Source organism: Ornithorhynchus anatinus, chromosome 14 (assembly GCF_004115215.2).
Source record: "Ornithorhynchus anatinus isolate Pmale09 chromosome 14, mOrnAna1.pri.v4, whole genome shotgun sequence".
NCBI classification, from domain to species: domain Eukaryota; kingdom Metazoa; phylum Chordata; class Mammalia; order Monotremata; family Ornithorhynchidae; genus Ornithorhynchus; species Ornithorhynchus anatinus.
In genome coordinates, this window is record NC_041741.1 from 45,926,038 (window position 1) to 45,949,551 (window position 23,514).

The 23,514-nt window shown below is 56.6% G+C and overlaps 1 protein-coding gene across 1 annotated transcript in view; it reads left to right on the forward strand.

Moving 5' to 3' along the window:
- The window catches only part of CACNA1I (calcium voltage-gated channel subunit alpha1 I), a gene marked incomplete at its 5' end in the record, with an annotated part of 101,192 nt that overhangs the window by 53,260 nt on the left and 24,418 nt on the right, over positions 1 to 23,514 (forward strand). The window contains 11 exons of the mRNA XM_029079134.2: positions 7,174 to 7,325; positions 11,616 to 11,801; positions 13,393 to 13,510; positions 14,466 to 14,621; positions 14,966 to 15,059; positions 15,669 to 15,871; positions 17,808 to 18,230; positions 19,412 to 19,512; positions 21,365 to 21,488; positions 21,990 to 22,058; positions 22,931 to 23,115. Coding sequence (XP_028934967.2) covers positions 7,174 to 7,325; positions 11,616 to 11,801; positions 13,393 to 13,510; positions 14,466 to 14,621; positions 14,966 to 15,059; positions 15,669 to 15,871; positions 17,808 to 18,230; positions 19,412 to 19,512; positions 21,365 to 21,488; positions 21,990 to 22,058; positions 22,931 to 23,115 — 1,811 coding nt within the window. The remainder of the gene's footprint in view (positions 1 to 7,173; positions 7,326 to 11,615; positions 11,802 to 13,392; positions 13,511 to 14,465; positions 14,622 to 14,965; positions 15,060 to 15,668; positions 15,872 to 17,807; positions 18,231 to 19,411; positions 19,513 to 21,364; positions 21,489 to 21,989; positions 22,059 to 22,930; positions 23,116 to 23,514) is intronic.

The following is a 23,514-nucleotide window of genomic DNA, read 5'->3' on the forward strand; positions in this document are numbered from 1 at the left end:
AGATGATAGAATGATGGCAGCAACAACAGTAATAATGATAATAACGACAATAACAAGAGAGTGTTTTAAGTGTTTACTCTGGGTTGAGCACTGTCATAATATAATAGTGGTATTTGTTAAGTGTTCGCTATGTGCCAAGCACTGTACTAATCACTGGGGCAGATACAAGATAATCAGGTCAGACACAGTAATAAATAATGATGATGATAATGTATTTGTCAAGCATTTACTTGGTGACGTGCACTGCACTACGTGCTGGGACAGATACAGGATCATCGGGTCAGACAGAGTAGTAATAATAATAATAATCAGGTGTTTGTCAAGCACTTATTATGTGCCAAGCACTGTGTTGGGTAGATAAAAAATAATTAGGTCAGACACACAATCCCCATCCCACATGGGGCTCACAGTCTTAGAAGGAGGGAGGACAGGTGTTGTCTCCATTTTACAAATGAGGAAACGGAGACATGGAGAACTTAAGTGACTTTCTCCAGGTGACAAAACGGACAAGTGGCAGAGGCGGGATTAGAATCCGCATCCTCTGACTCCCAGGCCTGGGCTTATTTCCCGCTCCTCTTGTGCTTTTAACTGGGCCGGACCCTCCTCCGTCTGCTTCCCTGCTTATTCCTCTCTGACATCAAGCCCATGACTCCTTTCCAGTTCTCCTTACTGCCCGGCCCATGCTCTTTCCACTGGACCGGCTCTAACTTTCTCCCTCACCCCTTTCCTCCCCTCTCTTTTCCTCCACTCTGGCCCCCTCACCCGAGAGCCGCCTCTCCTTCCACCTACAACCCCTCTAGTCTCCCAGCCTCCTCATTCCATTTCGCTCTTCATTAGCCGGTCAAGGCCTCAGTCTAGTCAACTTTCTTTAACGGGCCCACTGAGCTGGCTGGGGCCCTCCGGCAGACATTCAGTCCGGAGCCGTCGGCCTGCCGGCGCTACTAAAGAGGTCTCCGGCCTGTTGGGAGCGGCTCGGTCAAGGGCAAGACCACCTCGTCAGCCCGCCGGCAGCCAGGCAGCGGGGCCTGAGCCTCTTCCTGGCTGGCGAAGGTCAAAAATCTGGACCCCATGTGGAAGTCAAACAGTCAGTTGTATTTATTGAGCACTTACTGTGTGTGGAGCACTGTATTAAGTGCTTGAGAGTACAGTATAAGAAGACACATTCCCTGCCCACAGCGAGCTTACAGATTAGAGGGGGAGATATTAATATAAATAAATAAAATTTCAGACCTGTACGCAGGGGCCGTGGGGCTGGGAGGTGGGTTGAATAAGGGGAGCAAGTCAGAGCGACACAGAAGGGAGTGGGAGGAGAGAGGGCTTAATCAGCCAAGGCCTCTTGGAGGAGATGTACCTTCAATAAGGCTCTGAAGGAAGGGAGAGTCATTGTCTATCGAATATGAGAAGGGAGGGCTTTCCAGGCCAGAGGCGGGACGTGGGCGAAAGGTCGGCGGCGAGATAGAGAGATTGAGGTACGGTGAGAAGGTTAGCATTAGATGAGTGAAGTGAGCGGGCTGGGTTGAAGTAGGAGAGGAGCGAGGTGAGGTAGGAGGGGATGAGGTGATTGAGTGGAACCTGGCTGGCCAGAGAGAGGAGTCCAGCACAGCTCCGGGCTGAGCGGACCCGCCCTGGCCACTTTTCCCTGGAGTGGCTACAGTCGGAGAAGAAATTTGAGGGGATGCCGCTTGGAGAGGCTCTCGGTAGGAGAGATTGGCTTACGTGGAGAGATCAGAGGAGCTGAAGGTGCTTAGTCCATCTAGCTGGGACCAGGCTAAGCTGCCGCGGTCTAAGCCGCCGAAGGGCTGAGCCTGCGGGAAGCTGGGGTTTAAGGTGGTCTGAGGAGACCGGCAGGCTTGAGCCCGGGGAAACTGGGCCTGCAGATCCGTACGTCCGGGAGCCGGGGATGGGCCGTTCCTGGGCAGGAGTGCCGGGGATGAGGGAAGCCGGAGTTCTGGGGGGCCGGGGGGGGGGGGGGCGGGGCGGGGAGATGCTCTCAGGGTGGAGCGCTGTGGGGGTGGGCTCGACGACTGAAGCCCGCAAATATCGCCGTTGGCCGGAGGAGAGCCAGGCGGGACCAGCTATTCCCAAAGCCCGTCCAGGGACTAAACTTCCCCCTAACAGAGGTAATTGCCGTGCTCCTGGAGCCTGGATTGATGGCTGAGGGCGGAGGGGCCTGATGACCCCCCCCCCAACTACTCATCCAAGTGCTGATCTGACTCCTAAAGGCTAAGCTTAGAGAGTCAAGACCCTAATAATAATGCTAATAACGATGATGGTATTAAGTGCTTACTGCGTGCCAGGCACTGTACTAAGCATGTCCATCCATTCAGTCGTATTTACCGAGTGCTTACTGTGTGCAGAGCTCTGTACCAAGCGCTTGGAAGAATACGGTACAACAATAAACGGAAACATTCCCTGCCCACTACGAGCTTACGGTCTAGAGACGGGGAATAGCCTGTGGCGTAGTAGAGCCTGGGTCTGGGAGTCAGAGGGTAGGTACAAGATAATCGGGTCGGACACAGTCCCTGTCCTGAAGAGGGTTTCCATTCTCAAACCCCATTTTACAGATTAGGTAGCTGAGGCACAGAGAAGCCAAGTGACATCCCAAGGTCCCAGAGCAGATAAGTGGGGGAGCCGGGATTAGAACCCTTGACCTTCTGACGCCCAGGCCCGGGCTCTGTCTACTTCCCCCCCTTCTTCCTCATTTCATTTCCTTTCACCTGCCCCCGCCCCCCCGTCTCTGCCTGTACCTCTCTGTCTCCGTCTCTCTCGGTGTCTCTGTCTCTGCGGGGCTGTCTGGCCGATCTTTTTTCCTCCTCTCCTCCCTCCCCACTTGGCCGTCTGTCTTCCGAGTCGCCGGGGAGGATTGATTGACGGCCCATTAGAAAAAGATTAACAGGTGCGCGCTTGACTAGAGAAACAGATGTCGAAGAGAGGAGAGGCAAGGAAGCGGATGACCTTTCCGTGAGAGAGAGGAGAGCACGACTTCTAAAGCATCAATTGCTCCCTGTGCTGGGGAGCGGGGCAGAGCTTCTGCGGGCGACGGGGAATAATCTACCATTACGCATCCTGGCATCGTCTCCATTTTTCATTATCGCTGACATAATCATTCGATTCAGGTGGAAATTGGCATCTCTGTTTAGCATATGGCTCCCCTCTCCCGGCTGGCCGGCCCTAAGGTTTTCCTCATTCCGCGTTATCTCCATCTCTCCCTCCGCTCCTTCCCGTTGCCCCTGAGCCCCTCTACCCGACCTCGGCCACTTCTGTTATTCTAATGGAATTATAGATGGAAACGGAGCCTTCCTCTTTCATTCTGTTCACAGTGGAACCGGCGGTTTTATTATTAAAAGTCTCCAGCGCCGGGGGAAGTTCTTTTTTTATTTTTCTCCCCGTTTGCTGCAGTGGAATCAGATCCGTGGTTCCAGGGTCTTGTGGAAGGGAGGTGGTCGGCAAGCGAACGTTCCATGGGGGCTCAGGCTCCCTGACCGGGCAGCCGCGCGGGGAAGGCGTCTAGAGGCGAGAAAGGTGCCTGGGACGTCAAGGACTGTTAAGTGCCTTCCTAGGTGCCAACCAAGTACTGTGCTGAGCGTTGGGGAAGATACAGGCAAGACCACAGTGTAAACCGTGGTGTTTGGGAAGCTCTTACTACGTGCCAAGCACTGTACTAAGCTCTGGGGTAGACGCAAGACGATCGGGTCGGAGCCAGTCCTATACAGAGTTTACAGTCTAAGGGGAAGGAAGTCATGAGCCCCCCCCCACCATTTTTCAGATGAGGAAACCGAGGTCCAGAGAAGTGAAGTGACTTGCCCAAGGTCATACTGCGGACGAGTGGCAGAGCCGGGCTTATTTTAGTTTATTTTTCATGGTATTTGTTAAGCGCTTACTCTGTGCCAGGTACTGTTCTGAGCCCTGAAGGAGACGCAAAAGTAATAATGTTGGTATTTGTTGGTATCTGTTAAGCGCTTACTATGTGCAGAGCACTGTTCTAAGCGCTGGGGTAGACACGGGAATCAGGTTGTCCCATGTGGGGCTCACAGTCTTAATCCCCATTTTACAGATGAGGTAACTGAGGCACAGAGAAGTTGTGTCTTGCCCACGGTCACACAGCTGACAACCCATCGATTCGAACCCATCACCTCTGACTCCAAAGCCCATGCTCTTTCCACTGAGCCATACACCTGCTCAGTAATCAGGTTGGACCCAGTGTGGGTCCCAGGTGAGGCCCACGGTCTTAATCCCCATTTTGCAGATGAGGTAGCTGAGGCACAGAGAAGTTAAGTGACTTGCCCAAGGTCACGCAGCAGAGAAGTGGTAGAGCCGGGGCCGGAACCCAGGCCCTTCTGACTCCCAAGTCTGTGCCGTAAGCATTAGGCCACGCTGTTTCTCTAGAACCCAAGTCTCCTCCCTCGCAGCTAAATGCTCCTCCACTGGGTCAGGATAGGACTGTCATCATCATTCTGGTCATCACCATCGTCGTCTTGATGATGATGCTGCTTCTAGAGAAGCAGCGTGGCTCAGTGGAAAGAGCACTGGGTTGGGAATCAGAGGTCGTGGGTTCGAATCGCGGCTCTACAACCTGTCAGCTGTGCGACTGTGGGCGAGTCACTTAACTTCTCTGTGCCTCAGTCACCTCCTCTGTAAAATGGGGATTAACCGTGAACCTCACGTGGGGCAACCCGATGACCCTGTATCTACCCCAGCGCTTAGAACGGTGCTCTGCACCTAGTAAGCGCTTAACAAATACCGATGTTATTATTATTATTATTACAGTGCCTGGCACATACTAAGCGCTAAACAAATACCCCAATTATTATTATTATTTATTTTGCTTCTGTTGGAAGAGGGCACCGCCACCGGTGACGTTGACCCGCAGATGCACACGTGACCTAGAGGCCCAAGTCCCACCATGCTGCGGACGGTGACCTCCCCTCGCGGTGCCGACACTTTGCCCTTCTCATTTCGTCCTCTGCCTTCCCCTCCTCCCGAAGCTTCTGCCGTGGCTGCCCCTTTCTTGTTGCAGGCGACCTGCTCGGTTCTCTCCCAGATTCCCATCTTCCAGGTGGCCGGAGAAAGAGGTTCCTCCACCCCTTTGGCGGGGAAGATGTTTCTTTACGTCTAACCCGAGGCCCTTCCGCTGCGTCTTTTTACCCGCGTCCACCCGGCTGCCTCCGACTCACGCTCCGGGCCGGCGGGGAGCATCGGCCAGTGGGCCCCGTCAGGGTGCCGGCCGGTCCCTTCCCCCTCCGAGCTGTCCCCTCGTCATGGCCACCCCCCACGGGACGGAGCGCTGGCCGGGAGCTGCCTCTCCCTCACCCTGTCTTCCCGTCTCCTCCTCCTCCCACAGTTCAGGCCACGAGTCCTCACGGGGGGGCTTGAACGAAAGTGCCGCGTAAGGACAGGTCTCATTATCTCCCTGCCCAGCATCCCCCCCCATCCCTCGTCCGCCTCTCCTGGCCCTCCCGGGGTCTCGGTTTCTGTTTCCCTCTCTCCCCGTCTCCACCCCTTCCTCCTTGGTGCCGGGCTTTAGCGGGTTAGTTCTCGGGGCCGCTCCCTAATTCCTGTAATCTGCCGTTCCTCGGGTAATGATGCAGGCCGCCGGGAGGAGACGAGGCCTCGTGGGCGGCCGGGGCCAAGAAACGTTGGCGGTGCAGAGGCAGGGGGAGGGGGAGGAACAGAAAGGACACCGCAGACAGAAAACCGCCGGGCACCCGGCATCCCAACCCCGGATTAGGGCCGGGAGAGTCCTGGGTCCCAGAGAAGAAGGGAGGCCCAGCTCGCCGCTTTCACCTCGCTGGGATTTTATAATAATAATAATAATGTTGGTATTTGTTAAGCGCTTGCTATGTGCCGAGCACTGTTCTAAGCGCCGGGGTAGATACAGGGTAATCAGGTCGTCCCACGTGAGGCTCACGGTTAATCCCCGTTTTACAGATGAGGTCACTGAGGCACAGAGAAGTGAAGCGACTCGCCCACAGTCACGCCGCTGACAAGTGGCAGAGCCGGGATTCGAACTCATGACCTCTGACTCCCAAGCCCGTGCTCTTTCCACTGAGCCACGCTGCTTCTCTTTTATTTGCCCCGTCTTCTCTGACTCTGCAACTCCCCTTCCGTCCTCAGCCGTAGCTCTTACGTACATATCTTACAGAAGCAGTGTGGCCTAATTATAATAATAATAATAATAGCGATTATAACTGTGGCGTTGGTTAAGTGCTTACTACGTGCCAGGCACTAGTGTTCTGAGCTCTGAGGTTTAGATGCAAGGTAATCGGGTTGGACACGGTGCCTTTCCCACCTAGGGCTCACAGTTTTAATCCCCATTTTACAGATGAGGGAACTGAGGCGCGGAGAAGAGAAGTGACTCGCCCAGGGTCACACAGCAGAGGAGTGGCAGAGCTGGGATTAGAACCCAGCTCCTTCTGACTCCCAGGCCCGTACTCTATCCACTCCTCTACCTGTCTGCTGTCTGACCTTGGGCAAGTCGCTCCTCTTCTCTGTGTCTCGGTTCCCTCATCTGCAAAATGGGCATTTAATACTTGTTCTCCTTCCTACTTACACTGCGAAACCCACGTGTTGGCATTTAGTAAGCGCTTAACAAAAATTATTATTATTGTTATGATGATGATGATGTCTTCCAACTTAGTGGCTTCCTCCTACCCGAAATAACAATAATAATAATAATAATGTTGGTATTTGTTAAGCGCTTATTATGTGCAGAGCACTGTTCTAAGCGCTGGGGTAGACACAGGAGAATCAGGTTGTCCCACGTGGGGCTCACAGTCTTAATCCCCATTTTACAGACGAGGTCACCGAGGCACAGAGAAGCGAAGTGACCCGCTCACGGTCACACGGCTGACAAGTGGCAGAGCCGGGATTCGAACCCATCGCCTCTGACTCCGAAGCCCGGGCTCTTTCCACTGAGCCACGGGAAGCAGCGTGGCCTAGTGATCAAAGCATGGGCCGGAGAGTCAGAGGAACTGGGTTCTAATCCCGGCCCTGCCACTCGTGTGCTCTGTGACCTTGGGTAAGCGTTTAACTTCTCTGTGCCCCTCTGCCACCTTCCAAGGTCCTCGAGGGCAGGGATCGGGCCTGCGAACCCTCTCGGTCCGTTGCTCTGCACGGAGTAGGGGCTCAGTAAGTACGACTGACGGATGGCTCTGTGCCCCTCGTCTTCCACAGCCCGAGGAGCTGACCAACATCCTGGAAATCAGCAACGTGGTGTTCACCAGCATGTTTGCGCTGGAGATGATCCTGAAGCTGGCAGCCTTCGGCCTCTTCGACTACCTCCGCAACCCCTACAACATCTTCGACAGCATCATCGTCATCATCAGGTGCGGGGCGGGGCGGGGCGAGCCCCCCACCCCGGGGGGCAGTTTCCGGTGCTGGGACTGATGGTTGCCCCCGTGGACAAGGTGGGGCCTGACCGGATGGTTGGTCCTTGAGTTTTTAGTCACCCGTGACGGAGTGCAGCGTTGTCCAATCCCCTCTGCTTCCCCGCATCTACCATCCTGCTCATTTGAGTGGCTTTTTTGTCATTAAAAACGGTAGTAATAATAATAATGTTGGTATTTGTTAAGCGCTCACTAGGTGCAGAGCACTGTTCTAAGCGCTGGGGGAGATACAGGGTCATCAGGTCGTCCCACGTGAGGCTCACGGTTAATCCCCATTTTCCAGATGAGGTAACCGAGGCCCGGAGAAGTGAAGTGACTCGCCCACAGTCACACGGCTGACAAGTGGCAGAGCCGGGAGTCGAACTCATGACCTCTGAGTCCGAAGCCCGGGCTCTTTCCGCTGAGCCACGCTGCTTCGGGGAAGCCGTGTGTCCTAGTGGAAAGAGCAAGGGCCTGCGGGTCAGAGGACCTGGGTTCTAATCCCGCTGCGTGACCTTGGGCCAGTCACCTAACTTTTGGATGCCTCAGCTCCCTCATCTGCAGAACGGCGATTCAATCCCCGTTCTTCCTCTTACTTAGAATGTAAGTCCCATGCGGGACCTGATTATCCTGTGTCTACCACAGTGCTTAGTTCAGCGCTTATCACATAGTAAGTGCTTCACAGATACTACAATTATTATTATCAATCAATCGTATTTATTGGGTGCTTACTTTGTGCAGAGCACTGTACTAAGCACTTGGGAGACTACTATAATAACGTTTGTATTTGTTAAGCGCTTACTATGTGCCGAGCCCTGTTCTAAGCGCTGGGGTAGATACAGGGGAATCGGGTTGTCCCGCGTGGGGCTCACAGTTAATCCCCATTTTACAGATGAGGTCACTGAGGCACAGAGAAGTGAAGTGACTTACCCAAGGTCACACAGCCGACACGTGGCAGAGCCGGGATGCGAACCCGTGACCTCTGATTCCCAAGCCCGGGCTCTTTCCACTGAGCCACGCCGCTTAACGGAGTCGGCAGATGTATTGCCCCGGCCACAAGGAGCTTACAGTCTACGGGGGACGCGGGCGTTAGAATACATTTCGGATATGTGCGTAAGAGCTGTGGGGCTGAAGGTGAGGTGGATAAGGGGTACAAAGCCATTATTATTATTATTTTAAAATTATCATTATTGTTTGTGGAACTCACCGTCAGAGAGGGAAGAAGGACAGATATTTTATCCCCACTTTACACATGAAGTAACCGAGGGCCAGAGAAGCGAAGCGACTTCCCCGAGGTCACCCAGCAGGCAAGTGGCGGAGCTGGGATCAGAACCCAAGTCCTCCGACTCCCGGGCCCGTGCTCCGTCCACTGGGCCGCGCTGCTTTTCCCCGCTTCTCCGGAGGATGGTAGGGGTGCTCAGTGAGTAAGCCCCTCAGGCTCGGGGCAGTCTGAGGTTGTCGTAATCGTCATCCTCATCACAGACCCCCCCCCCCCCCCCCGAGATCCCTCGCCCGGGTGGCGGGCGCCAGGAGGAGAGCGCCGGGCGTCCTGTTTGCAGGTGACCTTGCTGTTGGGGAGATGCAAGCGTGGACTGGGCAGATGATGGACGTGTGTCCGACGCCCCTCTCACTCTCTTCAGCCCCAGTAAAGATTGTCCTTCACGGGGTCTGGCACCGTGTCCCGTTCCGCCACTCGGTACGACGACCAGGCCCATTTTAGGGCACCTCTCCTAGACCTCTTTCCCATTAGAGGGATGAGCCGCGCATACCTAAACAGGGCCGAGGAGACGCCGAGGGGACCGCTGCCTCGCTGGGCAGGCAGGCCACGTTCCGGGCCGGCGCTCCGTTCGGCCTCTCCCCTTCGTCGATTTGTTGCCGTGATGGGTTGGGCAGAGCCCCCGGGGCCAACCGCACACACTGCCAGAAGGGACCCCCGGGCCAGGGCGACCCCGGACCCAGTCGGTCCCATCGTGAGAGGTGTTTACTGAGCGCTCACTGCGTGTGTTGAGAATTGAACTGAGCGCTTGGAAGAGAACGATACAACGGAGTCGATGGACGTGAAACCTGCCCTCATGGAGAAGCGGTGCGGCCTAGTGGAAAGAGCCCGGGTCTGGGAGTCAGAAGGACCCGGGTGCCAATCCCGGCTCCGCCACTCGTCTGCTGCGTGACCTTGGGCGAGTCGCTTCACTTCTCTGTGCCCGCGTCCCCTCGTCTGTAAAATGGGGATCGGGACTGTGAGCCCATGTGGGACGTGGACGGTGTCCAACCTGTTTAGCTTTTAACTACCCCGGCGTTTAGTATAGTACTCGGCACATAGTGAGCGTTTGACAGATACCATAAAAAAAAAAAAGGGAAAAAAAGAGGAGTTTGCAGTCTACGGGTCTGATAGCCTGGGAGACTCCCAGGGTCTCCCCTGGCCAAGCCAACCCTTAGGTCACAGTATTAATAATAATAATAATAATGATGGCATTTAAGGATTTACTAGTACCGAGCATTGTTCTAAGCACTGGGGTGGATACAGGGTCGTCAGGTTTTCCCATGTGAGGCTCACAGTTTCATCCCCATTTTCCAGATGAGGTAACCGAGACCCAGAGAAGTTAAGTGACTTGCCCGAGGTCACATAGATGACAAGTGGCAGAGGCAGGATTAATAATGTTGGTATTTGTTAAGCGCTTACTCTGTGCGGAGCACTGTTCCAAGCGCTGGGGTAGATACAGGGTCATCGGGTCGTCCCACGTGAGGCTCACGGCTAATCCCCATTTTCCGGATGAGGTAACCGAGGCCCAGAGAAGCGAAGTGATTTGCCCGCCGTCACACGGCTGACAAGTGGCAGAGCTGGGAGTGGCACTCATGACCTCTGAGTCCGAAGGCCAGGCCCTTTCCCCTAAGCCACGCTGCTTCTATTAGAGTCCTGCTCAGGTCTGGGTTGGCTCAGAGCTAGGCCAGAGTTTCAGGGCCAAGCAGGGCTTTGGAGCCCAAGCAGTCCTTGGCGCTTCTGGGAACTGTAGTCTCCATGGCCTGAGAGACAACCACTCAGGTGCTCAGATACCCCGGTCTCCTCTGGCCATAAATGGAGCCTCCTGAAGGGCCACCCAAACGGGGCCGGGACCTGGCTGGGATCGGCTTCGGTCCGGCCCGGTTCTACGGGGGCTTGGGACTTGCTGGACGGGTCTGGTCCGATTCCTGCCTCCATGAGTTTTCAGCCGGCTAGAACAGACATGGAGGCATTTTTGCTGTCTTCCTTGAACAGTAGCAGGACCCCAGGACCGTGCATTTTCTCCCGGAACTTAGGACGGGGCTCGCACACGGTAAGCACTTAATAAATAAGTTGGTATCTGTTGAGCGCTCACTATGTGCAGAGCACCGTTCTAAGCGCCGGAGTAGGTTTGCGGGGTAATCAGGTCGTCCCACGTGAGGCTCTCGGTCTTTATCCCCATTTTCCAGATGAGGTAACCGAGGCCCAGAGAAGTTAAGTGACTTGCCCACAGTCGCACAGCTGCCCAGTGGCAGAGCCTGGATTTGAACCCATGACCTCCGACTCCCAAGCCCGGGCTCTTTCCACTGAGTCACGCTGCTTCTCTAGATAAATTCTAAACACTAAACACTCAATAAATACCATTACTACAGTACCAGCCCCGGGAACGGTGGGAAGCTGGCTGAAGGATAGTGTTTTTTGAGTGCTTGCCGTGCTTACAGAGTTGGTAAACACGCTTCCTGCCCACAAGGAGCTTCCAGTTTAGAGGGGGGGACAGACGGTAGTGTAAATAAATGCAGAGATCTTGGGAATGTACCTGAGTGAATAAAGGGTGCAAATCCAGTTGCATGGGTGATGCAGGGGAGAGTGGGAGAAGAGGAAATGAAGGCTTAGTCAGGGAAGGCCTCTTGGAGGAGATGGGCCTTCAGTAAGGCTTTGCAGAGGGGAAGGGTGATCGTCGTTCCGGGCCAGAGGCGGGATGTGGGCCAGAGTCCGCGGCGAGATAGAGGAGACCGAATTTCGGTGAGTAGGTTGGCATTAGAGGAGCCAAGTTTGTGGGTTGGGTTGTAGTAGGAATCTGTCTCTGCCCCCTCCGTCTCTACCCTCTCAGTTTTTGCAGGGAACGTGTCTACCAACTCTGTTGAATCGCACACTCCCGAGTGCTTCATGCAGCGCTCTGCACCCAGTCAGCGCTCGGTAAATCCCCCTGACTGATGGACTGCCCCCCTCTCTCTGTTTCTGCACGCCTTTCCCCTCGCTGTCCTCGCCCCGTGCAGCATCTGGGAGATCATCGGCCAGTCGGACGGGGGCCTGTCGGTGCTGAGGACGTTCCGGCTGCTGCGCGTGCTGAAGCTGGTGCGGTTCATGCCCGCGCTGCGTCGCCAGCTGGTCGTGCTCATGAAGACCATGGACAACGTGGCCACCTTCTGCATGCTGCTCATGCTCTTCATCTTCATCTTCAGGTGGGGGGCCGTGGGGCTGCGGAGGGCCGGCGGGGGCCGCGGTCCAGAAAAGCGGGCGGGGGCCTCCTTGCTCGCCGTCGGCCGGGGGTCGCCCGGTCTCAACCTCCGCCCGCAGGGCTAAGCTCGGGTCCCGGCTGGGGATGCCCCAGCCTCCGGGCCGTGGGGTAGGTTGCCGCGGGAGGGTCTCTGCCCCTCAAGAAGCAGCGTGGCATGGTGGAAAGAGCACGGGCTTGGGTCAGAGGACTTGGGCTTACCACTTGTCTGCTGTGTGACCTTGGGCAAGCTACTTAACTTCTCTGGGCCTCATTTCCCTTGTCTGTAAAATGGATGGGACAACCTGATTAGCTTGTTTCTACCGCGGTGCTTAGAACAGTGTTTGGCACATAGTGAGCGCTTAACAAATACTACTGTGAGCCCGTCAAAGGGCAGGGACCGTCTCTATCTGTTACCGATTTGTCCATTCCGAGCGCTTAGTACAGTGCTCTGCACATAGTAAGCGCTCAATAAATACTATTGAATGAATGAATGAATTATTATTATTATTATTATTCCTGCCCCTCAACTGCAGCCGGGTCCGGCGGGGGCACAGCCTGGGCTGGGGCGGGGCCTCACCTGGCCGAGGGTGGGATCATTCGTTCAGTTATCCAGCACTTACTGTGTGCAGACCACCGTACTAAACGCTTGGGAAAGTACAGTAATACGGTGAGACAATCCCTGCCCGCAACAGGTTCACAGTCTAGACGGGGGGAAGGCAGACATCAATACAAATAAAGAGACATCAGTATAAATAAAATGACAGACATATACGTAAGTGGTGTGAGGTTGGGGGCCGGGGGAGCAAAGGGAGTGAGTCAGGGTGACGCGGAGGGGAATGGGAGATGAGGAAAAGTGGGGCTTAGTCTGGGAAGGCCTCTTGGAGGAGGGGAGCCTTCACTAGGGCTTGGGGCCGTGGGGAGAGTGATTGTCTGGCAGATCAGAGGAGGGAGGGTGACCCAGGTCAGAGGTAGGGGGTCGGTGGCGAGCTGGAGGCCCAGTGAGGAGGTTAGCGGAGCCAGAGGAGCGGAATGTACGGGCTGGGCTGGAGAAGGAGAGAAGAGAGGTGAGGTAATAATAATGATAATAATGATGTTGGTATTTAAGTGCTTACTCTGTGCCGAGCACTGTTCTAAGCTCTGGGGTAGATGCAGGGTAATCAGGTTGTCCCACATGAGGCTCAGTCTTAATCCCCATTTTAAAGATGAGGTAACTGAGGCACTGAGAAGTTAAGTGACTTGCCCAGAGTCACACAGTGGACAGGTGGCGGAGCCGGGATTAGAACCAGGAGAGGGCAAGGGGGTGGACGGCGTTAAAGCCCATGGGGGGGAGCTTTCGTTTGAGACGGAGGTGGTTGGGCGACCACTAGGCCTCACCTGGCCGAGGGCGGGGATGGGCGAGGCCGGGGATCGGGGCGGGGAGTGGGTCGGGATGGGGGTCGAAGTGGTTCCCTACCATACCAGGCCGGGAACCCGGGAGCCCGTCTCCCAGGTGGGAAGGAGCTTCCCAGACGGTTCCAGGCCGGCCGGCTTTCCCTCCCGCCCCTCTCCCCCCGCAGCATCCTGGGGATGCACATCTTCGGCTGCAAATTCAGCCTCAGGACGGACACGGGGGACACGGTCCCGGACCGGAAGAACTTCGACTCCCTGCTGTGGGCCATCGTCACCGTGTTCCAGGTGAGACGGGGTCGGGGGCCGAGTCCACCCCCCCCCCCCAACCGCCGGACTTGGGGGGGATGAGCCCTGCCAGTTCAGAGAGCAGGAAGACCAGGGTGGGGGGCAAAGACCAAGTCCCACTGGGCCGGACGGACTGTGCTCGAGGGTGTCCAGGACGGGGGTCCTCTGTGGCCCCCTCCCCTCTCTGTCTGGCTGCTGCTTCTACGCTCCCTAGGCGGGGAGCGGGGAAGGGCTGGGGAACAAGGAAGTATGGGATCGGTGCTGCCGCTATTAATAATAATAGTAATAATTGTAACGGTGGTATTTCTTAAGCGCTTACTACGCGTCAAGCGTTGTTCTAAGTGCTGAGGAAGGTGGGAGATAATCAGGTCAGACACACTCCCTGTCCCACACAAGGGCTCCCAAACCAGATAGGAAGGAGAACAGGTATTGAATCCCCATTTTACAGCTGAAGTAACTGAGGCCCAGAGACGCTAAGTGACTTGTCCAAGGTCACAGAGCAGGCCTGAGGAGGAATCGGGATTAGAACCCAGACCCATGCTCTCTCCACTGGGCCAAGCTGCTCCTCGAAATGATAACAGTAGTAATTGTAGTATTTGTTGATCACCAACTTTTTGCTAAGCACCATATTAAGCTCTAGGGTAGGTATAATACGATCAGGTTGGACACAGTCTGGCTCACTGTCTGAAGAGAGAGAGAGAGAGAGAGAAGGAAATTTATCCCCATTTTACAGATGAAGAGGCACAAAAGTTAAATGACTCGTCCAAGGTCTCCCAGTAGGCAAGTGGCGGAGCCAGGATTAGAACTCAGGTCTCCTGACTCTGAGTCCCGCGCCCCCTCCTCTGGGCCGCTCTGCTGGAGAACGGGGCGTCACGGAACGGCCCCTCTCCCCGAGCGGTCGCAGAGGCGCGGGAGAGGGTGGGCGGCCGTGGGTTGACGGGGGGCTGTGTTGCAGATCCTGACGCAGGAGGACTGGAATATGGTGCTGTACAACGGCATGGCCTCCACCTCGCCCTGGGCCTCCCTTTACTTTGTAGCCCTCATGACCTTCGGCAACTACGTGCTCTTCAATCTGCTGGTGGCCATCCTGGTGGAGGGCTTCCAGGCAGAGGTGAGAGACCTCCACCTCCCTGTAGCTCTTGGGGAGCAGGAGGGAGCGTGAGAGGGGGTTAGGCAGCCCCCCATCCCGAAGGGATAGTCGGCCCCTCCCCCGCTGGCGGCGATGGGACCGGGAGACGGGACAGCGAAAATCGAAGACTACCCCGACGGCGATGGGGTTTGGCTGCCGTGGGCCAGGGGCAGGGAGAGGAGGGCGGGCCCGTTGCCTCCCCCTTGCCGTGAACAAGTCTCCCCTCGGTCCTCCCTGAGGGATGCCGTCCCGCCTCCCCACCCCTTTCCCCGAGGCCCTGCAGAGGCCGCAGCTCCGGGGCTTCCATCTTCCTCTCTCGGCCCCAGGGAGACGCCAACCGCTCGTACTCGGATGAGGACCAGAGCTCATCCAACATGGAGGAGTTTGAGAAGTTCAGGGACGGCCAGGAGGGCCGCTCTGGTAAGAAGGCCCCCTCTCCGCTGCCCGGGGACTGGCTCGGGTCCGCTTGAACCAAGAGTCTCCGTCCCTTACCCGGAGCTGGGCCGAGGCCGGTGAACGGGACGTTCAGTGGAGCCTTCGGAGTCTCCCCTCTGAGGCAGCCTCCCGCGGGCTCCTCCCGCCCGCTTCCCTTCCCCTACCGTGAGGGATCCGGGCCTAAAGTGGCAGGCTTAGCCAGAAGATTGACACGTGCCAGCTTCCAACCCGCACTCCCCCAGCCTCCCTCCCCACACGGGCCCGGGTCAGAATGATGATGCACCCGGTGCCCGGGATCGGCCAGCTCCTATGGAAACGTACCGGGGTAGGAGAGGTACTTTCGGCTTTTAATTCGGAACGAATTCGTTCAAGCCCAGCCTGCCTTCTTTCCAGCCTGGCCCCCACCCGGGGTCATCCCGGGGTCACTGGGTAGCTTATCCTTCCTTGCCCTGTCCCATTCATGCCAAACCGGCCTCTGGCCCCCACTCTCCTCCTCCCTGTTTCAGGACCTGTAAGGAATCTCAGGGAGAAATGTCCCTAAGGACAAGGAATGTGTTTCTTTCTCCGTCCCTCTCTCTGCATCTTGGTACTCAGATCCCAAACTCTGCACAATCCCCATGACCCCAAATGGACACCTGGACCCCAACCTCCCGCTCCCCAGCCAGCCTCTGGCTGCGGGCGGGGTGCTGCCTGCCCCCCGGAATTCCCTGCAGCCCGACCAGATGCTCATCGCCCTAGGATCCCGGAAGAGCAGTGTGATGTCTCTGGGGAGGATGAGCTACGACCAGCGGTCCCTGGTGAGTCTCCGCTCGAGCGGTTTGGTGGGGAGGTGCCAACCAGAGGTGGGGGGCCGGGGGAGGTAGGGAGGAAAGTGGCCCTGACCTTGGAGAGGACCAGGCTGCCCTTACCGTGTCCCACCTTCCCGATCCAGGCTTAAACCAGCCCAGATCTCAAGAGAACAGTCGATTCATCAATTGCATTTATTGAGCGCTTACTAAGTGCAGAGCGCTATACTAAGCACTTGGGAGAGTACAATACAACAGAATTAGCAGCATGGAATAAGAAGCAGCATGGCCTAGGGGATAGAGCACAGGCCTGGGAGTCAGAAGGTCATGAGTTCTAATCCCGGCTCCGCCCCTTGTCTGCTGTGTGACCTTGGGCAAGTCGTTTAACTTCTCCGTGCCTCACTTCCCTCCATCTGTAAAATGGGGATTGACTGGGAGCCCTCTGTGGGACAGGGACTGCGTCCGACCCGATCATCTTGTATTTACCTCAGTGCTAGAACAGTGCCTGGCACATAGTAAGCGCTTGACAGAAGCCATTATTATTATCATTATTAATTAGCAGACATGTTAGCAGACTGCAAAGACGTTTGGTGTGTGAGGTTCGAGGTGTTGACATAATTTGCAAAACCCTATAGACCCAGAGCAGACTGGGCCTAACCACAGGACGACCAAAGAGGAAGCGGCTTAGACCCGCTGCCTTCGTTTCATAAAGCTGTAGAGCGAGAGGCGGGAGCTCCGTGTTAAGCCCCAGGCTTCCGCCAGCGACGGGTGGAAAATGGCTCGCCGAGTCCAGGGGGTTTTGCCTCCTCTGGGATGAGGGGTCTGCTCTCGCCACTCGCGCCCAGAGCAATAGCCAGTGGTGAGTCGGGAAGGGGCTCCGGGGATGACCAGTCCCTTCCTGCCCTATGGCCGCCATTGCAATTCTCCTAGCGGGCTAGGCGCTATGCCATTTTGCTCTTATTCACTCTTTCAAACGTATTTAATGAGCACTTACTCTGTGCGAAGCACTGTACTAAATCTCTTATGTACTAAGACTCCTATGGAACCTTCCCGTCTGGAGCTGTTGACTCCCAGGCCTGTTCAGCTGTGGCCCCGGGCTGCTGCCTGGCGTGTCACAGGCCTGACCAGAGCCGGCGTGTCGCCCATCGCCCAGAGGCCCCAGGGCTGTGGTGGGCTGAATCCCGACAAGCTGGTCACCAGCCTAGCGCCATGTGGATTGAGCATCTTTGCCCATCAAGGATGGAAAAACAATCTGGGGGCGGGGCATGCCTGCTCTTTGGGTTTTTTTTGTTTCGTTTTGATGCCGAGCTGAGCCTCCCGGCCTTCAAGGGAGGAATTTTAGAAGCTTCTGCCCAGGGGCAAAGATCTCGTCCACTCCCCAAGGGTGAGGGGGTTCGGTCCCCAGTCGATCAGTCAATCAATTGTATTTATTGAGAGGTTACTGAGTTCAGAGCGCTGCATTAAGTGCTTGGGAGAGTACACTGTAACAATATAACAGACCCATTCCCTGCCCACAGCGAGCTTACGGTCTAGCCGGGGAGGCAGGCATTAATAAAAATAAGTAAATTACGGATATGTACGTAAGAGCTACGGGGATGAAGAAAAGCGGTGAGTAAAGGGAGCAAATCAAGGTGACGCAGAAGGGAGTGGGAGAAGAGGAAAGGAGGACTTAATCAGGGAAGAGGAGATGTGCCTTCAATAAGGCTTTGAAATGGGGAAAGTAATTGTCGGGCATATTTATTGAACGCTTTCTGTGGGAGAATACAATATAACAGTATAAAAGACACATTCCTTGCCCACAACGAACTCGTAGTCTAGAGGGGGAGACGGATATTAATATAAATAAATTATCTGTGGGTTATGTCAGCTTTAGCAGGAAGTTGAAGAGCTGCCCACCCCGCCCCCCCAATCCCTTAGTCGCAAATCCCTCTCATCTGGTCTCTCTCAGTCCAGCTCGCGCAGCTCCTACTATGGGGCTTGGGGCCGCAGCGCGGCCTGGGGGAGCCGCCGTGCCAGCTGGAACAGCCTGGCCCGGGGCCACAGCCTGAAGCACCAGCCCCCGTCCGCCGAGCACGAGTCCCTGCTGTCGGGGGAGAGGCGAGTGGTGCCTGACGGGGAGCGAGGCGGGGCCCGGGGGACCCACCGCCACCGCCGGACGCTCTCCCTGGACACCAAGGACCCCTCCGACCTGGTGGAGGTGCCCCCTGCCCTCCCCCCAGCTCACCCCCGGGCCCCCCGCAAGGTGGGTGCCATCCCGGGGGCCGGGGAACACCAGAACTGCAATGGCAAGATGCCCGGAGTTGCCAAGGACGTCTTCACTAAGATGAACGACCCGGAGGGCCACGGGGAGGACGAGGAAGAGATGGATTACGTGAGTGTTGAGGCCGGCGAGGGGGAAGGGGCCGCATCTCTAGGGGGGCTCTGCCCGGTGTCGGAGCCGGAGGAGGGACCTGGGCAGCCAGCCTCAGGGGCGGACCCCGGAACAGCCCATCACAACCGTAGACAATTAGGGAAACCTCGTGTGGGGCTTTGATTTTCCCAGAGCTCTTCTGCTCGAAACCTCACAACATACCTGTGAAGTAGGGAGAGTTGGGTTTTATTCTTCCCGTTTGATAGACTCCTTCAGTCAGTCGTATGTACTGAGTACTTACTGTGTGTAGAGCACTGCACTAAACGCTTGGGAGAGTACAATTCGACAGAGTTGGTAGGCATATTACCTGCCCACAATGAGCTTACAGTCTAGAGGGAAGACAGATGTTAATATGGCTGGAACTAGACCCCGGGTTGGCTCGGAGGGGGCAGTCAGGATGTTTGGGTTGGACAAGTGACCCTCATACGGGTGGGCTGTTGAGTGTGACCCACCATCATCGCCGTCAGCGTCACCGATGGTATTTACTGAGCGTTTACTGTGTGCAGAGTGTACTAAGCACTTGGGAGAGTACAGTACAGCAGAGTTGGTAGACACGTTCCCTGCCCACGCTGAGCTCGCGGGCTATAGCCGAAGCTTTTGCTTCTTGCCTTGGCAGATAATGTCCTGCCCCCTGCCATTTCCCCCCTCAGAGGCTCCGGCCTCAGGTCCCGCTGTGTCCCTCGGTGGAGGGGAGGGGACTCCCCCTTGGACACCAGAGGAAGAGATCAGTCCGCTGCACCTCCACCCTGCCGGGTGGAGGTGATGGTGATGTTGGTCTTCCAGAGATCTGACCCTTGCCCACGTACCTCACTCGTGCCAATCCCCACCCCCTCAGCGGTCTCGTGGGGAGGCCCGAGAATTCCACGCCCCAAGGTGGGATCCGTGAGACGGTGCCACCCGCCCCACGCCCTCGACAGGGCCCCGGTTCCAGGGGAAGACGGCCGAGAGTCTGCCGGTGGAAGTTCACGCTGGCCACTAGCAGGGGCTGCTGGGCCTCTGCTCCAGGCAGGGCTGAATGGAAGGAGGGAGGGAGCCTCACACAAAGTCATTTTGGAGCTGGGGTCCCTGAGGGCTTGTATGCTTTCCCCATTTCACCGCCCCGCCCCAACCACCCCAACAACCTCCCAACCCCTGCCTCCCAGACCCTGTGTTTCCGCATCCGGAAGATGATGGACGTCTACAAGCCAGACTGGTGTGAGATCCGTGAAGACTGGTCCATCTACCTCTTCTCCCCTCAGAACAGGTGGGTGGGGCCGGAGTGAGACGGGGATGGGCCCTATCTTGGGGGTCCCTGCTGAGCCCCCGAGACAGGGAGCGCTTCCAACCGTTTAGCCCCCGGCAACCTGCATCCTCCCTCCTCCCAGGCCGACCCACGGAGGGGGAGGTATTGGGGTGCATTTGGTTCATTTGTTGGCATTTCCCCTTCCTAGATGGTACACCCACCCCACCGTAATGGCCGCTGCCTCCCCTCAGACATGCAGCAGTCAGTATTAAAACGGCGGGAGCCTCGTAAAGGTGCCCGACTCCCTCAGTGAATAACCGATCACTTCCCTCTTGAGTTCGCAACAGATGGAGTCCAGAGTTCCGGGGGTTGGGATGGCGGCGGGGGTGGAGCTCCAGAGACCAGAAGAAACATTGGTGGGGGGTGTTCATGGCACAGAAGCAATCACCTTCCTTCTTCTCCAGTGTTTCCACCGAAGTCAGGGGGGAAGAGAGCTTAAGCCCAAGGCATTTAGTTTGGACCTAAAAGAGGAAGGACCAAGGAGGGTGGTGTGGGAGGTCGCCGTCTTTCCCGCTTTCTTTCCTACCCACTTCCCAAGGATGGGAGAGGGAAGATGGAGTAAGGAAATAATTGTAGTATGTGTTAATCGCTTCACAGAATTTAAAGATAGGTACATGCGGGCTGAGGAGGAGGTGTGAGTGAACACCCAAGTGCTTAGATGACGTGGAAGGACCGAAACGAAAGTAGTGGGGAAAGAGGGTGGGGAGAATCATCGGGGAAGCCTTCTGGGGGAGTTGTGACTTCAGAAGGGCCTGGCAGGTGGAGAGAGTGGCGATGAAGAGAGCCAGCTATGAAGGGGCAGGGAGTTCCAGGTGGGAGAGAGGGCATGAAAAAGAGGTTGGCAGGGAAAGAGGTGAGAATGAAGCATGGCGAGGTTGGCTTGAGAGGAGCGAAGCGAGTGAGCTGGCGTGCAGTGGGAGAGAGCTGATTGAGGGACTTAAAGCCAAGGGTCAGGAGTTTCTGTCTGCCACAGAAAGGACTGAGCAACTGTTGGAAGTTTTTGAGGAAAGGGGAGAGGTGTGGAAAAAGATGTCTTAGAAAAATGATCCTGGCAGCAGAGTGGAGTGTGGATTGGAGAGGCTAGGTCTATGATACTTGTTAAGTACTTACGCTGGGGTAGATAATCATAATGAAGGTATTTAAGTGCTTACTATGTGCCAAGCACTGTTCTAAGCACTGGGGTAGATACAAAGTAATCAGGTTGTCTCACGTGGGGCTCACAGTCTCAATTCCCCTTTTACAGATGAAGTAACTGAGGACAGGGAAGTTGAGTGGCTTGCCCCAAGTCGCCCAGCTAAGCGGCGAAGCCGGGATTAGAATCCACAACCTCTTATTCCCAAGCCCGTGCTTTTTCCACTAAGCCACGCTGCAAGTTAATCAAGTTGGATACAGTCCCTGTCCCACATTGAGTTCACACACTTAATCCCCATTTTACAGATGAGGTATCTGAGTTCCAGAGAAGTTAAGTGACTTAGCCAAAGTCACACATGTGGTGGAGCTGGGTTCTGACTCCCAGCCCGCATGGTCTATCCAGTACGCCACGTTGCCAGAGTCAGGGAGGTCGGCGAGGAGGCTGATGCGGTAGTCGAGTGGAGACGCGGCAAGTGTCTGTCAGTCATTGCATCCTGGCCACTGTCAGCCAGTCACTGGCCCTCCCTGCTCAGCGTGACCCCAAGTTGGCAGGAGACAGATCAGGTAGCTTCTTACTCCATGAAGCCCCCAGGCCACCCCACCACTTCCCCGAGCCACTTCACCAGCCGCCTGTCTGTCCGTCAGCCCGGGGGCGGGCTCTGATCCCTCTCTCCCGCTCCAGGTTCCGGGTGCTCTGCCAGACCGTCATCGCTCACAAACTCTTCGACTACGTGGTCCTGGCCTTCATCTTCCTCAACTGCATCACCATCGCCCTGGAGAGGCCTCAGATTGAGAACCGCAGCACGGTCAGAAGCCCGACCCCCCGCCCTGCGGGGGTTGTGGGATGGGGGGGTGCTCCTCACACTCTCGAGGAAGAGGGGGAGCCTCTCGGACCCCCTGTCGGGAGGCGGGGCGCTCCTGGGGTGTGCCACTGAGCAGCCTCAGGATTCAAGGTGGAGCAGGGCCACGGGGCACAGCTTTACCGAGTCGTATTCACGGGCATCCACCTACCTATCTCTGCCCTGGGGAATAAGTCCTCTTTCCTCGCCACCTCGCCCCCAGCTGAGAGATCTCTGCACAAGTGGCCTCCGGAGGAACACCCCCCTTTAAAGCTGGGGTCAGAGGTCACCGCTCCCTCTGAAGAGGGGAGTGCGGGTGGCTACCGGCAGCCTGCAGCAGAGGCTCCCCAGGATGGGATGGAGAGCAAAGGCAGGAAGGCCATGGAGGGGTGGGGAGAGAAGGAGGGAGGGAGAGAAGGAACGGTGAGTCTCTCTAAGCCCAATTAAGGTATCGCCTGCTCTTTCCAGGAGAGGATCTTCCTCACAGTCTCCAACTACATCTTCACCGCCATCTTCGTGGCTGAGATGACGCTCAAGGCAGGTTTCCTGGCGACTGCCCCATTGCCCATCCCGCCTTTTTCCCCCACCTCCCCGACCTCCCGCCATTCCAGTGCCTTCAGCGGCCTGCTCCCCTGGAGCTGCCCCCCACCGCCCGAGCACCCCCTGGGTGGGATGGGGTTTACGGAGAGTCGGCACTGGGTCACCAGTACTCTGAGGAGAGCGTCGACTTCACACTCTCCAACTCGTTAAAGTGCATGTGTACGTGTTGGTGTGTGTATATACGTGTGTGGGGAAGCATGTATATGTGTAGGCATATTCATTCATTCAATTGTATTTATTGAGCTCTTACTGTGTGCAGAGCAGGAACATCCTGCTCTGTACAAGAAAGCAATGAAGAGAGACAATCCCTGCCCACAACGAGCCCATAGCCTAGATCGGGGAATCAGACATCAATATATGCCCATGGGAGTGTGTACTGTATACATTTGAATGCATGTGAATGTATAAATGGGTGAGGGTGTGTATTTGTGCATGTGTTTGCGCATGGGTGTGTACTTCCATGTGTGTGCATTTGTGTGCTTCCCTTCCCTCAGTGGGATGTTTCAGGCAGCCCCAGCCTGTAGGGGCTCGTGGCCACAGGTGGGGAGCCTGGGCCATTGAAAGCCCCAAAGCCCCCCAGACTCCCATCAGCCAGATTGAACCTCTGCCCCGTTCACGCCTGGGAGTAGAGCCGTGGCCAGAGCGCACGGCCAAGGCACACGGCTGGCCGTGCACGCTAAGGCTGGGCTCGAGCTTCTCCTCCTCCTCTCCCTGGCCCCAGACATCCCCCGGGAGGCTGCAGGGGATCAATGAAATCACCATGGGCCCCTCCCCTGGGCCTCTTATCCCCTCCTCCACCCTCGCCGCAGGTGGTCTCGCTGGGCCTGTATTTCGGGGAGCAGGCCTATCTCCGCAGCAGCTGGAACATCCTGGACGGCTTCCTGGTCTTCGTGTCCATCATCGACATCGTGGTCTCCATGGCCTCCGCGGGCGGCGCCAAGATCCTGGGCGTCCTCCGTGTCCTCCGCCTCCTCCGCACCCTCCGCCCCCTCCGGTGGGCCCCCACCCCTGCCGTGCCCCCACCCCGAGGCTTCTGACACCCCCCCCGCCGCCAACAGCTCCGCAAAGAGGAGCTCTGCCAATGGGCTGGGAGAAGGGGGGAGGAACAGTGAGGGGGGCTGGGAGAAGCAGGAAGAGCGACGTGGAGCCCTTCCCCACCCACCTCCCACTCTCTCTTAGTCCCCCAGGGCCCTTTCCTGAAAGAACAGGGAAGGTCTCTCTCCCAAACCCACGAGACAGTCCGGATAGATTCTATCCGACATCCCGGCCAGTGGCAGGGAAGGGTCTCAGGGACCCCCTCCCGCTCTCGGCCTCTCCCTTCTTGCCTTGTCTCACCCATCGTGGACCACCGGGCCGGACTGGATGGGGGTTGGGGACGGGGGGACGGCATCAT